At 42.3% G+C, this 16,344-nt stretch overlaps 1 protein-coding gene across 1 annotated transcript in view; it reads left to right on the forward strand.

The window, feature by feature from the left end:
- Window positions 1–856: 856 nt before the first annotated feature.
- Window positions 857–16,344, forward strand: part of PPM1L (protein phosphatase, Mg2+/Mn2+ dependent 1L) — a 52,423-nt gene continuing 36,935 nt past the window's right edge. Inside the window, exon 1 of the mRNA XM_073359518.2 lies at window positions 857–1,058. Coding sequence (XP_073215619.1) covers window positions 1,022–1,058 — 37 coding nt within the window. The 5' untranslated portion in view covers window positions 857–1,021. The remainder of the gene's footprint in view (window positions 1,059–16,344) is intronic.

Genomic DNA, 16,344 nt, shown 5'->3' on the forward strand with positions numbered 1-16,344 from the left:
ATTGTTATAATCTAATCCATGTTTGATGGCCCTTATAGGTGATTAGTTTGGTGGGTCCCAATTCCAGCCCCTGTGGGTATGTCTACACAGCAAAGAAAAATCTGTGGCTGGCCCATGCCAGCTGACTTGGGGTTGCGAGGCTCAGGCTACAGGGCTGTTTCATTGCTGTGTAGGTTTCTGGGCTTGGGCTGGAGCCCGAACTCTGGGCCCTCCCACCTCATTGGGTCCTTGAGCCCAGGCGCCAGCCCGAATCCAAAAGGAAACATAACAATGAATCAGCCCTGGAAGCCCTCGTTGACTGGCACGGGCCAGACATCGGTTCTTCTTTGGTGTGTAGACATGCCTTATGCTACAAACTCATCGTTGTGCTTTGCACAAGATTTTAAGTTCTTTGAATCAGAGACTGTCTCTCACTATGTATGTAGTGCCTAGCACCGTGGAATCCTGATCTCAGTTGGATTCTCAAGCCACAGCTGCTGTAGCAGGGACCAAAATAACATTACTCACAATAAATTTGTGAAAGTTAGCGACAGTAGTGTTCACTTTCACATTAGGAGTTTGCAGGGGGAGCTCAAAAATCAGAAGACAGACCAAAAACCATGATTTAATATTTAATATTAAAAACACCACAATTTTAGGGGCCTGATTCATGGTTTTGGCACTTTAGGGGGATGGCAGTGCTAAGTGTGAATGTTATCTTAAGTAATTTCCTTTTTTTAATAAAAAGTGTTTGCAGTGTGAAGAAATATATTGGAGGAACATTAACTCTTAAATTTAAAAAGAATTTGTGTATGGGGGGGGAGGGTAGGAGGAATGTAGATAAAGCTGTCCAGAAGAAGTTGCACTAAGAGCTAATTGACGCATTTGGTTCTTTTCTGTATAGTCAGCAGCAGACTATGTGAAGTCCCGCCTGCCTGAAGTCCTGAAACAACATCTTCAAGACTATGAGAGAGACAAAGAAAACAGTGTGTTGTCTTACCAAACCATCCTGGAACAGCAAATTCTGTCAATTGACCGAGAAATGCTGGAAAAATTGACTGTATCCTATGATGAAGCAGGTATATTCACTTTTCTTTCTATGTTGCAACTAATGGAAAAAATGGGTCAGCTTTCCTTCAGTCTTGAAATTCCTTTAAGTTGCTAGTGGTTGTGTTGGAAAATTTAAACTTTGGCCTCAAAGTTATAAAGTGACTCAATAACACATTTCTTCTACTAAAATCAAGGAAATGCTCCAATTCAAGGGTTGAATACCACATAGCTGGAAGAACAGCTATTTTGCTAATGATGGTTTTGTCCTTTTTAACATACTGTTGGTGGTGGTTGATCTACTCTTACTTTTTTAATGTATCTCCAAATTTTGCTACCTTGTAGTGAAGTTCAAATCAGTCTACCTGTGCTGCCTTCTGCAGTAATAGTGCAATTGTTCCTGAACTGTAAGCCCCAAAATTGACATTGGTACTGTTGTTCTCTTATTATTATTATTAATAATAATTATTATTATATTTTATTTATTTTATATTACCAGAAATGTGCTAAGCATTTTCCTAAACAAAACAGAAAGGCGTGGATCCTGTCCTGAGGACAGCATAGTCTAAATTTTAGATGTGGCATGACAAGGGAGGGTAGCCAAGAGTAGAGAGGTGATGAGGTGACGGAAGACATGAGTTTATAGCAATGCAATCGTATGGTTCTTCAGTTTTGGCATTTGCACATCTTGATAGTTCAAACAGGGTTTCTTTATTGTTTATTTTTTAATGTTTGTTATTATTTACTAGCTTCTTGTCTTAATCCAGTTGGTAAGGCACTCCATTTTCTAAGTCCTTGATGCAGTCTTCAAATATAACATTTCTCAAACTGGGGTCCGTGGACCCCTGGGCGTACCTGCAAGGCTACTCCAGAGGGTCCGCTGGGTCCACTGATCAACTCCTCCCCCTTCCTCCCAGTGCTTCCTGCACATCAGGGAATAGCTGTTCTGTGGCATGTGGGAGGTGCTGGGAGAGAGGGGGAGGAGTGGGGACAGGGCGCGCTCAGGGGAGGGGTGGAAAGAGGCAGGAAAGAGGAGGGGCAGGGGTGGGCCTTGAGTGAAGGCATGGAGTGGGGGTGGGGCCTGGGGCTGAGCTGGGGGGCGGGGCTTGGAGTCCACGAAAAAATTTAAATCAAAATGCGGGTCCTCGGGTTGCTAAAGTTTGAGAACTGCGGTTCTAATACATTCCCATCTTGGGAAACTGGGTACAGCATTTACATGCTGATACACAGAAGCTGACTTTCAAAAACAGCCATCAATGTGCACCACGTATCATGTACCAGGGAGCCCTACCATCTGGAACCCTAACCTTTACCCTCTGAAACCATAATTCTAGTCCGGGGAGTTGAGGTTATGTCCTGAGGATATTATCTGAGTTTAAAGGAATGTTTTATATCCAGTCCTCTTATCTCCCCGTTTTTCTTACCAGAACTATCTATTATCTTTTTTGTAAGCTATCCATCTTATTTAACTCCACTTGTTTCAACAGTTATTAACTGATATAGTTAGTCTGACATCATTAATGATGCTACTGCGCAAGCAAGGAATCAGATAAAAGGGGACCTTATTTGTTTCAGTATTAAAATAGTTGGGGGTGTGTATGTACATATCTACCGATACACAAATATTTTAAGAGCCTGATCCTAGAGTTGAATTTATAAGATGGACCCTTGCACCTGTGCAGAGCCCTGTTGATATCATTGGGTCTCTGCCTGGATATAAGGATCTACTGATAATGATGCAGTTGCAGAAATAAGAACATTGTATGCATTTTTGTGTATATTACAATTTTGTGTTGCAGATTTTGTGTGAACTCATTTCATTCAACGTGTGTGTGTGTGTATGTTAAAAATATACCATATATTTCTACAAACCCAAATGTGTTTTGATGGCATCATTTGTAAATAATACATCATGTAAAAATAACATAACCTTAATAACTCTTTACAACTTCCATAATACTAATCAAGAATGTTTATGCAGAATAATTTAAATGCTAACCAAAATACATTAATGAAAACTGCTTTTATAGATGCCATTAAAATGCAGTCTGTTAGTCATTGAAGAAATAGCAAATTTCCTGAACATATTTTTCCTCCATCTTCATTTCAGTGAGGAAATGAATAGTTTGCACACTTTCACCAGGGTTGTGTACTACAATTTTTAATACCCGTTTTGTTTTTTAAAAAGCACAGATATAGAAGATTCACACAAAAATGTCCTTGCCTGCAGCAACTTGCCATCCTTTATGAACAAAGCTATTTAACATATATTCTATGTTGTTACTTTTGTATCACGTCAGTAAGCAAATACTGTTTAGGCTTTTCAGTTTTTTTAGCTGTCTTAGTTTAGATGGACATAATTGGGGAAATTAATTAGGATTATTTTATTTCCAGGGCTTCTTGAATATTTGGTCCTTGCCGCTACTGTAGGAGGTTTAATTAGTATATGAATTATTATAAATAAAATGTGGATGTCTTATATCAGGCTGCAGTAGGTATTTGGTGGTATTCACAAGTTCAGTGTTAACCAATAGCTAGTCACAGTTTTAGGGTTCTGTTATTCATATGTTCTTGATTCAACATTACCCTGCTTCTGCTGACTTTAATCCCTTTATTCTCCTCTACCAGATGTACTATCTATCTATTTCAACATAAATAATTTCATGTCCATATTATGACAGGGCTACCTAAACTCATTTGTTGGTATTTCTTCCATAGCCTGATAGAGTAGCCAGTGAAGCAATAGAACCACAAACTCAGGAGGTGCTAGCTGTCCAAAAACCTCTGCAATAAATGTTTTGTCACATAGGTAGTGATGAGGTGGTTCTAGCACATGATAATGCAGAAGAAATTTTTAGAGAAAACACATTAAAATAACCCCAGAAGTTATTGGAGAAGGACTCTTCATAGTGAGAGAGAATTCTTAATGAGCAGCTTCTGAACTTCCACCCCAATTCCTAGATTGTTTTCCTCTCTCCTTCCATTGTTGGTCCCTTGTCTGTCTAAAGTATATGGTTTCTGTTACCATAATGTGTGAGCAACACACATTCGCAACACCCCTGCAAGATTGGGAAAGTACTATTATTCCTCATTTTACAGATCGTATCTCTGTTCCTAAGTGACTTGCGCAAACTCACACAGGAACCCTGTGGCAGAGATCCAGGCAAGCGCCCCACTGGACCATCCTTCTTTCAGAATCTAGTCCTCTTATGTCTAGTCTCTCACAAAAAAGAATAGTTGGGAAGAAGTGGCTACATCTGTCAACAGCACCAGACTAGATTAGAAGATAATAGAAAATTTGAAGAACATAGTCCTGACTTTCTAACTGTAAATCTTTTTAGAATAATTTCTAAACCCCTCTTTCCCATATGTTAGAGGAGACCCTTACCATAACCAACAGAGATCTGAACTCTTGAATCCCAACTGGAACAGAATTTCAGGGGAAGGAGGGAAGGAATCATTAATCTTTTAATTTCATCCTTCCTGTGGAAAGATTAGCATGAATGCTAAATGTAGAGATTGAAACACGTTTTTCCCCAGTATTTAAATGTAGGCCTTACCACCATTGACCCAATTCTTGGCAGGTGTCAGCCAATTCATCTTTTCATTTTGCAGAGCTCATTGTTTGCTCATATGAGCAAAGAAGGGTGTAGTTGGTGCAAACAAATGCCAGATGCATTTGTAGAGGCATTGTGAAAACGTCACACAACGTTTTTGGTAAATTCGAGAAACATTGATTACATCGCAATAAGAAACTTGAATGGCTCCTAGCTTTTCTAGTTTTTCCTTCACCATCCATCATGCGTTAGTTCAGATATTTGTAACTTCTTTTTGCATGCACATCAGTGTACTGGGATGTAATTTACTGGAAAATATGCTAACTCCATATAGGCAAGTCCATAATTGATTTTGACCCAGTAATAATCTTCCTGAATAATCTCCTAATTACTATCATCCGAGGTTCTCTTCCTTAAATCAGCTTTGGAAAACCAAATACGCAGTAGTGTCACATTTGAATTATTTTTCTTACAATGTTGTACTTACGCTTTAGTAGCCAGATTTATTTACTTCATCTGCTTTGTTTATACTCTTGCCTACTGATTCTTTTTAACTACTTTGATCTCAGAAACTCTCAATTACCATACCATTTGCAGATTATACATACTGTGTACTAAAAAGATATTTAGGTTCTTGAAGAGCAAAGTACTTAACATGAACAGCAAAGGATTTAATTTTTTTTAATTGTGCCTTTAATTCTGCTTTTGTTCTATTTTAAAAATATCTGAAAGGCCAAGTTTGGTCTTCCCTGGTGTCTCTGGACAAGCTTGGATATCTCAGGATGTGTATTATGAGGTCTTAACAGGGACTTCCATTATCCAAAATGTTAATTACTTGTTGATATTAAACGGTTTATAGGATTGGTATCTTTGTTTTTTGTTATAGTCATCTATTTTTAGTCACTTTGATTCATAGAGATTTGTTAGGAAGAAAAAAGTAGTTGAGAAAACTGACAATTCTTGTTGAATGGATGAGAAAGAAAACATTATTTTCCTTTATTGAAAAATACATGTTTGTGCAATGGAAACCACTCGGTGCAAATATTTGGGGATTTAAATGCTGAAATGAAGCAATTGTGCAGAGTAACTATAAACATAATTAAATTAGAAAAGTCTCTCAACATATAATACATTTTAAAAATAATACCTAGAGGAACATAATGTAAACCAAGAGCCAATATTTAGAACCATAATCAGGAAGAAATACCTCTAATTGTAAAAACGTTGAGCTGGAGCTGGCTTAGCATTCTAATCAAGTCACTTGTTTACTACAAAAGAAGTAAATGATGCTACCTGTTCCTGAAGTGAGGTCTGATTACAAGTACAGTACAAAATGTGTATACTTAAAAATAATTGCTGCAGTTGTTCACAATTCCAAGTCCTTCAGCTATTCAGTGACACTGCAATTGTATTGGAAGCATCACCTTCTCCCATTGTGTATAAAAAAACCAACTGCAGTATTTTTGCCAGACACCTTTTAACGTAATAAGAAGGTCAAACCATTTCCAGTATATATGGAATGCAGGAACGGGACGACAAAAAACACAGTAATTTAAAATAGAACTGTTATAATGTCACTTAAAAGTACACTTTTACACCAGCAGGAGAGTATGCTGGATGTCAGCAAAATGTATCTTGTGGCTGACGCTTCAGTGCTTAACATCTGTAATCACAAGCAGCTGGGGTTCTGTTAAGTGTCAGCCAGAGATATTGAAAAGTTACAAAATATGAAGTACCTGATACACTGAAACTTCATTTTGGAAATTGGCTTTAACAAGGCTTTACCCTTAATGGTATTGCACTCATACAAAGACAAAAAGGTAGATAAGCATCTAAATTATTACTTTATGTGGAGTAAGTAAATGTTGGTCGTCGTTCTTATGTTGAGAGCAATTTTATCAGCCATCTCTGAGGTTAAACTGGACTAATGTGGAGCTTCTGCCTGCTGCTCAGAAGCAAGTACATTTCAGGCTCCACTTCCCTTTACAATATCCAGTAAACTCCTTGGAGGAGAAGTACATGGATAGCTGCACTCTGATGGCATAGTTATAGATGTCTTAAAATAACCCTCAGATAGATGGTTTTAAATATCTGTTTATATTAACTATTACTTCCCTCCTATGACTTCCAATATTTTGCTCCTTGCAGAATTCAAATCTTTTTAAACAACAAATTGTTAAATGCTAAGTACAACTGTATTTGGGAAAGATCCTGCTAAGGTTTATCGTACAATTTTGCTTGTTAATTTTGCCATTTTGCCATAGCATGCTATATTAATAATTTGCAGCTTCAGCGGAGTCAACGTTCCTAATGCCTCTCCTTGTAAATCTTTCCCTGTAGAAAATCAGTACATTAAAGCCAGCATATAAAATGAGATCATCTAAAAATAGTCATATAGTCATATGTTGACAAGCTTTTTTAGTGAAGTTTAACTAAGAAAGCTTCACAAAATGAAACCAGGCCAAATGTGACAGATGCGTTCAAATCCTCTCATAATCTTTAAAACCCTTAGTGTAAAAAATGGTATTCTTGACTAGCTAAAGTTTAGTTAATTTTGTTCAAGGGTACCGTTTTCCTTTGGAGCCTTATTGAATGATGATCCTCTTTCTTATATTTACTACATTTATAAATGTCTGGGACAGTTAATATCTAGTCTGTACAAATAAAAGATTAGGATATTTCAAAGACATCACGGCACTGAATTTTTGAGTATATTTTCAGAAACTAGTCAAAGACCAATAGGGGATTCTTGTAATATCCCCCCTCCGCCCGCCCAAGCCTATGATGTTAGCTTAAAAAAAACTGATGACCTGTACCCTGAAGGCTTTTGGAACTTGAGTATGTTGTCTATCATTCTATGGCACTCCAGATACTCAATATCTCCCTGCCATCAAGTGACAACAGAAAACATTGAAACTTAGGTGATGTAATTACCCCCTACAAAATGTGCCAGCCAGACCAGATCTCACTCATGGTTTTTAAATCTCTGGTAGGTAAAAGGCATCTCTGTAGCAAGCACTTTGGAATAGGATCACTTGAGGTCTGAGGGAGCTGGCAATCTTAAAGCCTGATGGCTGCTAGTGGGCATGTATGCTCTGCGCTTTCAAAGATAATTGGAAATATTATAACTGTTTGAGGCAATAGCTAGATTGTTAGTGTGCTGAGGCAGCTGGTTATTTTTATAGTCATTGATGGCTTCACTGTTACCTTGTCTGCCCCATTCCTCCCTCCCCATTTGTTTGGGTTATCCACCTATTTCATCATATGCCAAGATTTTAAGTACTTTTTCTATTATATGTTTGAACAGTGTTTAGCACACAGGGGTCCTGATCACTGATTGGGACGGTGAGGTGCTACCACAAAACAAATAATAATAAGGCTGAGTTACCTCTCAGTCCACACACCTAGCACATTACCGCAGAAAGGTGATTGCTGCATCTCCACATTTCTACAAACCACTTTCTGCGTGTTTATCTGAACTGATACCCTATCTGAGGTAACTTTATCTTATTTCAGCTGCTGACACTGTTAGCCTGCAAGCCAGCTGCTCTCCTACACAGAGTTCTTTGCTTTGAAAATTATGCTTTTTAGTCTATTTGCTCACCTTTTTCCTTTCTAATCCCCTTTCAATATGGCTAGCTAAATGAAACCAGTCACATCTGAGATTTATTTTCTCACTGAGCATTTGTACACTAGCAACTCAGGTCCCTAGCTGTCCAAAAACTCTGATCTTAGGAACAAAAGTTACTTTCAACTGAGGAACAACACAGGATGTGTCTATGCTGCAATCAGATCTATGACTGCAGCATGTGCAGGCATACCCTAGCTAGCTTTGATCTAGCTAGCTCAAATAACAGTAGCAGTGAAGCCTTGGCAGCACGGCCTGTACAAGCACCCCCAAGGATCCTGGGTATGTCCTTGAGTGGCTAGCCCGCGTTGACACCTTTACTGCTACTGTAAATGGAGGTAGCTAGATTAAAGCCGGCCCATACTATATCTACATGTGCTGCAGTCACACTTCTGATTGCAATGGAGACGTATCCTCAGCCATTAGTATCATAGTATGTCTTACACTACCTGTATATGAAATGGGGCTCTTCACACCATGGCTAATTCGGTCTCATCAGTGCATTCTCTCCGCATTAAGAGTCACACAACGCCTCAAAGCGTCGTCGTCTCTCCCCAATCCATGCAGGATTAGATGATGAATTGCCCTTGTCAGGTGGATTCTCCTTACCCAACCCGGTGCTGGTTAAGCTGCATACCTTATGTAAGATTGTTTTAGGACTCAACATTCTATAAACTACATTCAAGCCCAAATTTAGAATTACTGGATTTCCCTCAGACTTTAGGATTGGAGACTGATGGCAGTCTGCCTGGATCCAGGGGCATGCACAGGGATTTAAATGTGACTGCTTTTGGAAGGGCACCTTAAACACCAGATCCCCCCACCTATGGCCCCCGGACCCCACTGCCTCCCCCACCCATTGTCCTGAGCTCCCTTCTCTGTACCTCAGGTGGGCTCCAAACATTTCCAGAGGCTGCAGATGAGGAAGGCAGGCTTCCCCGTGCCCCCCCGGCAGAGCTGTGCAGCCAGCCCGGCCTCCCTGCTCCAGGCTCCCTCCAGTGGGGCTCGGCGGGAGTGCTAGCTGCAGTGCCTTTCCCAGGAGCGTTCAGTGGCGCTCAGCCTAACTGCCACCCTGGAAGAAAGAGAGGAGGACAGGCTCAGGGATACCAATCCTGGCAGGGGGGCCTGGGGAGAAGCTAGAGACAGTGGCGGAGATTATTATTGGGGTGGTAGGGGGCATGCCCCTGCCTGGATCCAAGGCCTTGGGTCCTTGAGAAGCCACCACATTCTGACTGAAATACAGAGAGGCAAAAACATCAAAGAGTAAATGTCTGTCTCACAAAAAGAGACCCTGGTAATGTGGTTGCTCTTTGAAGAGGGTCTGGGGCCTGGCAGTGTGGCTAGCCCTCTTCCATTTACAGAGCTCCAGTGCGGTCAGATCAATCTGGTTCCGCTCGGACAAATTGACTGTAGTAACTTATGCAAACAAGGAGAAAAATTGAAGTAGGGGCATGAAAATGAAAGTATGAGGTGTATTTATTTTTGTGTTGTATGCAACATCTGTGACTGCTGGTAGCAAATATCTCCGATGGCTGGAGATGGGACAGTAGATGGGGAGGTCTCCGAGTTACTACAGAAACAGTGGAGCACCCACAGAGACAGCACCCGAAGAAGAATTCTTTCCCAAGTGTCTGTCTGGTGAGTCTCACTGACATGTTCAGGGTCTAAGTCATTGCCATATTTGGGGTGGGAAGGAATTTTCCCCCAGGTCAGATTGGCAGAGACCCTGGGTTTTTCACCTTCATCTGCAGTGTGGGGCATGGGTCACTTGCTGGTTTAAACTAAAGTAAATGGGGGATTCTCTGTAACTTGAAGTCTTTAAATCTTGATTTGAGGGCTTCAGTAACTCAGCCAGCGGTTATGGGTCTATTACAGGAGTAACCAGGTGAAGTTCTGGGGCCTGCGATGTGCAGAAGCTCAGACTAGATAATCACAATGATCCCTTCTGACCTTAGTCTATGGATGTATGAATAAGGCCTGAAAGTTTTTTATTTGTAATAAAGTTGGGAGGTTTTCTGGTTGCTTTTTCTCTCTTTAATATAAGGGATCTAAATGTTGATCTTCTCTGCTTGAGGCCTTGAAGGTGGGGTCAGAATCTTGATACACGTAACTTGTGAACCCTACAATTTAACTGAAGGAGTGGAATTGTTGAACGAATAACAGACATCAAAATTAAGGGACGTTAAGGGAACCAAAAAGATTGAGTCTGACTTATAATCCTTTCACCTCTCAAACGCAAAGCTTTCAGGTTGTTGTGATTCTGTAATTTCACTAGTTCTCCAGTCTCTATAATCTTTCAAGGTAGAGAAGACTTGAATGTTTTATGGGTTAAAAACAAACAAAAAACAAAACAAAAAACCCCAAGCAACGTATTTTTTTTTCTTTTGATAAAAACCTGGAGGGTGTCGTTCCACATAGTGGTGCCCAAGCTTTTCCTGTTGCGCCCCTCCTTACCAGTAATTGAATCTGTTTGCACCTCCCCTCCTTCGTTACTGCGCAGTTGGTTCAGCAGAGGAGCTTGGGCTGAAGGCGGAGCTTGGGGCTGAACTGGGGCTGGGGGAGGAGCTGGTGCTAGAGGCAGGAGATGGAGTGGAGCTGTGGCTGGGGCCAGAGCAGGCGGCAGAGTGGAGCAGGGCTGGGAGCAATGTGGGGCTGGGTGCTGCCCTCTCCCTGTGGGGACCGACCTGAGCCCTGCCACACATGCCCCCCAAACATTCCTCTGCACTCTGTGAGGTGGGGTGTCAGACTTTGGGGATCACTGTTTTACATCATAAAGAAGCAAACTTACACATAATGAAAAAGCACAAGCCCAATTTTTTCCACTGTTTCAGGTTACTTTTAATTAACTGTTGAGGTGTCTGACTTCAGAAATAACACTTGTGGATGCATGCAGAGCATGTTGTTTTGCACTGCTTATCTTATTTCAGGCAGTGGTGGTATAGGAAGATGTCAATTTGCTGGAAATTCCAGATCGGAAGAAAGAATTCCCACTCCAGGCTTTTGATAGAAAGCCATCCATCTGTGGTTTGGAGATCCTTTGTTGCCTGGTGACTGATTTGGACAATGATGCCTGGAGAGCTCTAGTGAACTATGAAGTGGGGTGTGGAAAATTTGCTCTGCCTAGAAACTTGAGAGACCATTTAGAATTAGAGTTCCTTCTGTATGAGAAGTTCTTCTGCAGCAGAATGGACAAAAATTTGTGCCAGTATAAACAGAATGCTGAAGTAGGATGTAGCAGCATAGAAACACCACTGGATATGCCTTTGTAACACTCTGCCTTCCCTTCCTTCCACCCTGAGCAGTGGTACTCCACTGCACTGCGGTATTGAAGGACTTTGCCACTGCTTAGGACTTCATACTGTCATGCAGCAGACTTAAAATCTAGGCTGCCTCCGAAAACATTTTAATGCTAGTGCCAGTACGTGAAAAAGCACACTGCAAGATATATACACGTATATGGTTGTGCTGCCCATCTGTAGGGATTACTCTGCTTGCACTCATGATCCCTGTTTTATGTGCATGCAGCATTTCATGCCAAGTTAAATCGTTGGTTGCATGTTTGTCCCCCACCCCCCATTTGGAATCCATCTTGGATTGCACATGGATGGGGAAAGAAGAGAGGTAGAGGGTGCAGGAAAAATGGAGGTTCCTTCAAAGTCCACATTACAGCACATAACATAACATCCCCCATCAAAGTTGAGAGACTGGCCCTAAACAGGGAAAGCCACACCCCTTATGCTGTAATATCTCCCATAACATCAACATATAATTGGTGGCCCCCATATAGAATGTGGGGTAAACAATGAGGTGGCAAAATTTGCAAATGATACAAACCTACACAAGATAATTAAGTCCAAAGCAGACCGTGAAGAGTTACAATGGTATCATTGGTGGTCCACCAGTTCCTTGGTGTCAACATCTGGCAGCATATTAGTAGGCAGATTTCTTGGATGGCATCTCTCCTCAGGTGCTGTGAAAGCACAGTGGAAATGTAGCCAGGCGCATGCAATGTGGGGGTTAAACACTATAGAAACTGGAAGGTGCTTTTGGTGCAGAAGAAGGGAGTAGATTGGGGGCAGGCAAACCTTTTGGTTTGAGGGCAGCATTGGGTTTTGGAAATTGTATGGAGGGCTGGTTAGAGGAGGCTGTGCCTCTTATCCTCCCACCGCTTCCCACCCCCTGACGTGCCCCCCCCCAGGACTCCTGCCCCATCCAACCCCCCCTGTTCCCTGATGGCCCCCCCATTCCATGCCCCATTCCCCCCCTGCCACTCCCTGACCGCACCCGGAACCCCCACCCCTGCCTCATCCAACCCCTCCTCTTATTCCTGACTGCCCTCCGGGACCCCTGCCCCATCCAACCACCCCTTCTCCCTGACTGCCCCTGGAACCCGTGCCCCTGACTGCCCCCCGCTGCCCCGTCCAACCCCCCCTCTCCTTCCTGACTCCCCCGCCCCCGGGACCCCTTCCCCATCCAACCACCCCTTCTCCCTGTCCACTGACTGCCCCCTGCTCCCCCATCCAACCCCCCTCTTTCCCTGACTGCCCTCCCGGGACCCCTGCCCCCATTCAACACCCCTGTTCCCTGCTCTCTGACTGCCCAAACACCTATCCACACCCCCGCCCGCAACCACCCCCCGAACTCCCCTGTCCTCTATCCAACCCGCCCTCTCCCTGCCTCCTTACCACGCTGCCTGGAGCACTGGTGGCTGACGGCCCTACAGCCACACCGCCCAGCCGGAGCCAGCCATGCAGCTGTGCAGCACAGAGCACTGGGTCAGGCCAGGCTCTGCAGCTGCGCTGCCCCAGGAGCTTGCAGCCCCGCCGCCCTGAGCATTGCACTGGCAGTGCAGTGAGCTGAGGCTGCAGGGGAGGGGCTGGGCCAGGAGCTCAGGGGCCGGGCAGGAGGGTCCCACAGGCTGGATGTGGCCCATGGGCTGTAGTTTCCCCACCTCTGGAGTAGGTAGAGGGTAAGAAAATATGGTCCATATAGAATTGCGGGAAGGCATTGGAGGACTCTCAGAACTTGTGCTTCATTAGCCTCTGTCCTCAGTGGAAAGTAGGCAGGTTACCAGCCTGGGTTAAAGTGGAACCTGGGCTCAAAGCTATATGACCTGCCTGGCCAGCTAGCCCAGGTTTAAATCACCACTGAACCCATGTCAGATGTCTTTGTGTGTGGACAGTAGGAGGGTTGGAGACACCTGGGTAAGAGTCTGGGTTACTTCTTTAGTGAAGACGTTGCACCCCATAATGCATTATAGAAATATGCTTATGAATGTAAATATGACCTAAGTGGAATATGTTTTATGCTACATATGTCATGTAACATATCTTTGCAAAGGTTATGTTCTACAGAATGTATTCATCCTATTTGTATACATGTATCATTTTTATATCTGAAGTTATGAGCGTTTGCTCTGTGCTTGTATTTAAAGTGTTTGCTGTAGGAAGCACCTAAGGCAAATCTGGTCAACATAGTGTGAAGGGGTTATTCAAGTAATTGGGAGTACTTCGCTAACAGAGGACCTTGACAGATGCCAATCCACATCTGAGCTTGCCTGGGAATGTTCAAACTAGCATGTGGACACTGGCATCAGCCTGTAAAGAACTGAGTCATGCATGGACATGTGACTTGCCCATGTGACTCCAGAACTCCATCTTGTAGCTGTAATTCTACACCGGGGGAGAGAGGAGTTTCCACGCACAAGAGAGACTATATTTCCCCTGGGAAACCTCTCCATTTTGTCTTCAGCTGGCTCAAGAGATAGCCTCGCCACCCCAAATAGAGGCCTTGAAGAAACTGGAACAAAGGACAGTAACTACAGGGGTGTGAGTGACTGCTGGACCCAGACCTAGAAGGAGGCTAGTCTGTCAAAGAAGTTTATTGGAACATCTCTGAGGGTGAGATTTAGCTGCATTTAGTTTCCTACTGTATTAGGCTTAGACTTGCGTGTTTTATTTTATTTTATTTGGTAATTTACTTTGTTCTGTCAATACTTGGAACCACTTAAATCCTACTTTTTGTATTTAATAAAATCACTTTTTACTTATTAATTAACACAGAGTAAGTATTAATACCGGGGTGGGGGGGGCAAACAGCTGTGTGTATCTCTCTATCAGTGTTATAGATGGCGAACAATTTGAGTTTACCCTGTATAAGTTTTATACAGAGTTGTCAAGGTTCCTTGCCCACTCTGAACTCTAGGGTACAGATGTGGGGACCTGCATGAAAGACCCCCTAAGCTTATTTTTACCAGCTTAGGTTAAAACTTCCCCAAGGTACAAACTGTTTTACCTTTTGTCCCTGGACCTTATGTTGGACCTTATGCTGCCATCACCAAAGTGTCTAACAAAAACAACAGGGAAAATACCCACTTGGAAACGTCCCCCCCACAAAATATCCCCCCAAGCCCGACACCCCCTTTCCTGGGGAAGGCTTGATAAAAATCCCAATTTGCATAGGTGAACACAGACCCAAGCCCTTGGATCTTAAGAACAATGAAAAAGCAATCAGGTTCTTAAAAGAGAATTTTAATTAAAGAAAAAGAAAAACCTCTGAAAATCAGGAAGGGAAATACCTTACAGAGTAGTCAGATTCAAAACATAGAGAATCCCTCTAGGCAAAACCTTAAGTCACAAAAAGACACAAAAACAGGAATATCCATCCCATTCAGCACAATTTATTTTATCAACCATTTAAACAAAACAGAATCTAACGCATATCTAGCTAGATTGCTTACTAACTCTTTCCAGGAGGTCTGACCTGCATCCCTGCTCTGGTCCAGGCAAAAGCATCACACAGACAGAGAGAACCCTTTGTTCCCTCCCACCCACTTTGAAAGTATCTTATCTCCTCATTGGTCATTTTGGTCAGGTGCCAACGAGGTTGTCTTAGCTTCTTAACCCTTTACAGGTGAAAGGGTTTTTCCTTTGGACAGGAGGGATTTAAAGGTGTTTACCCTTCCCTTTATATTTATGACAAGAGTAAAACTGATTTATTCAGGGTTTGGACCCCACTGGGAGCGGGAGACCGGAGCACTTCTTAAGCTGTTTTCAGTTAAGCCTGCAGTTGTGGGAGACGTGGTTCAGACTTGGATCTGTGTTTGCAGCAGGAAAGCGTGTCTGGCTCAAACAAGGCAAGGTACTGAAGTCCCAATCTGGCAGGGAAAACGGGCTCAGAGGTAGTGTAGGCATATGAGGTGCCCACAGTCCCAAAGGGGTTTCTGTGATCCAACCGGTCACAGATGTATCCATAGTTGGGAGATCAAGATGTGCCAGAAACAAGCCTAGATAACCACTTAAAGGTGTTATACTCTTAATCCTCTCTTTTCTGTGTCTTTCCCACATCCTTTGTTCTTCTCATTGCACAATGTCCAATGTTAGACCCTGCCTAAAGAGTTTACAATCAATCTTTTCTGTTTGTTTTTTAAACAGACTACTTTGGCTACTGAATAAATAATTCTTAAATGCCTACCTACTGTAAAACCCCATTTATATGCTAATAAGTTTTATTTGGTTAGGAGTTAATGCAAGTGATCTTTCACTTAAGTGTCTTTAAGATAGCCGAAGAGCATGACAGTTATTTACAGAGGCCCTCAATTAAATTAGCTGCATTCTGATGTATGATTGTGCTACTGATATTTGTTAGTCCTTCATAAAACCTGATTGCCAGAGCCTATGGATAATGCACTTGTAGTAAAAACAGTTTGTCAAATGTAATCTCCAGTCCTGAAGGGGATTTTCGAACAGATGTGTCCTGTTAATGTTAGTGCTGACTGAGCAATCAGATGTTCACAGCATCTATAAACTAGTTGTTATTTATACTTCCCTTGATGGATTTGCTAATTAAATCCCTTAAATTGATTTTAGTACCTACCAGCTGAGACTTTTCTCACAGCTGATGTTTATTAAGGTAGATAGCCCAGAAAATCCAGGTTCATTTTTTGTTTCAGATTAAATATTTTGTGCCTGATTCTCCACTAACTCACAATAGTGTGAATTAAGAGTAACTCCTTGGAACTCAGAGTTACACTGGTATAAACCTGATGCAAATGAGAGAACAAGATCCTTCTTATGTTTTCAACCAATTTTCCCTATTCCACTGACTGCTAGTCTGTTTAATTTTCAGTCTTGA

The sequence above is a fragment of the Lepidochelys kempii genome, chromosome 9 (genome assembly GCF_965140285.1).
Source record: "Lepidochelys kempii isolate rLepKem1 chromosome 9, rLepKem1.hap1, whole genome shotgun sequence".
Classification (NCBI taxonomy): Eukaryota; Metazoa; Chordata; order Testudines; family Cheloniidae; genus Lepidochelys; species Lepidochelys kempii.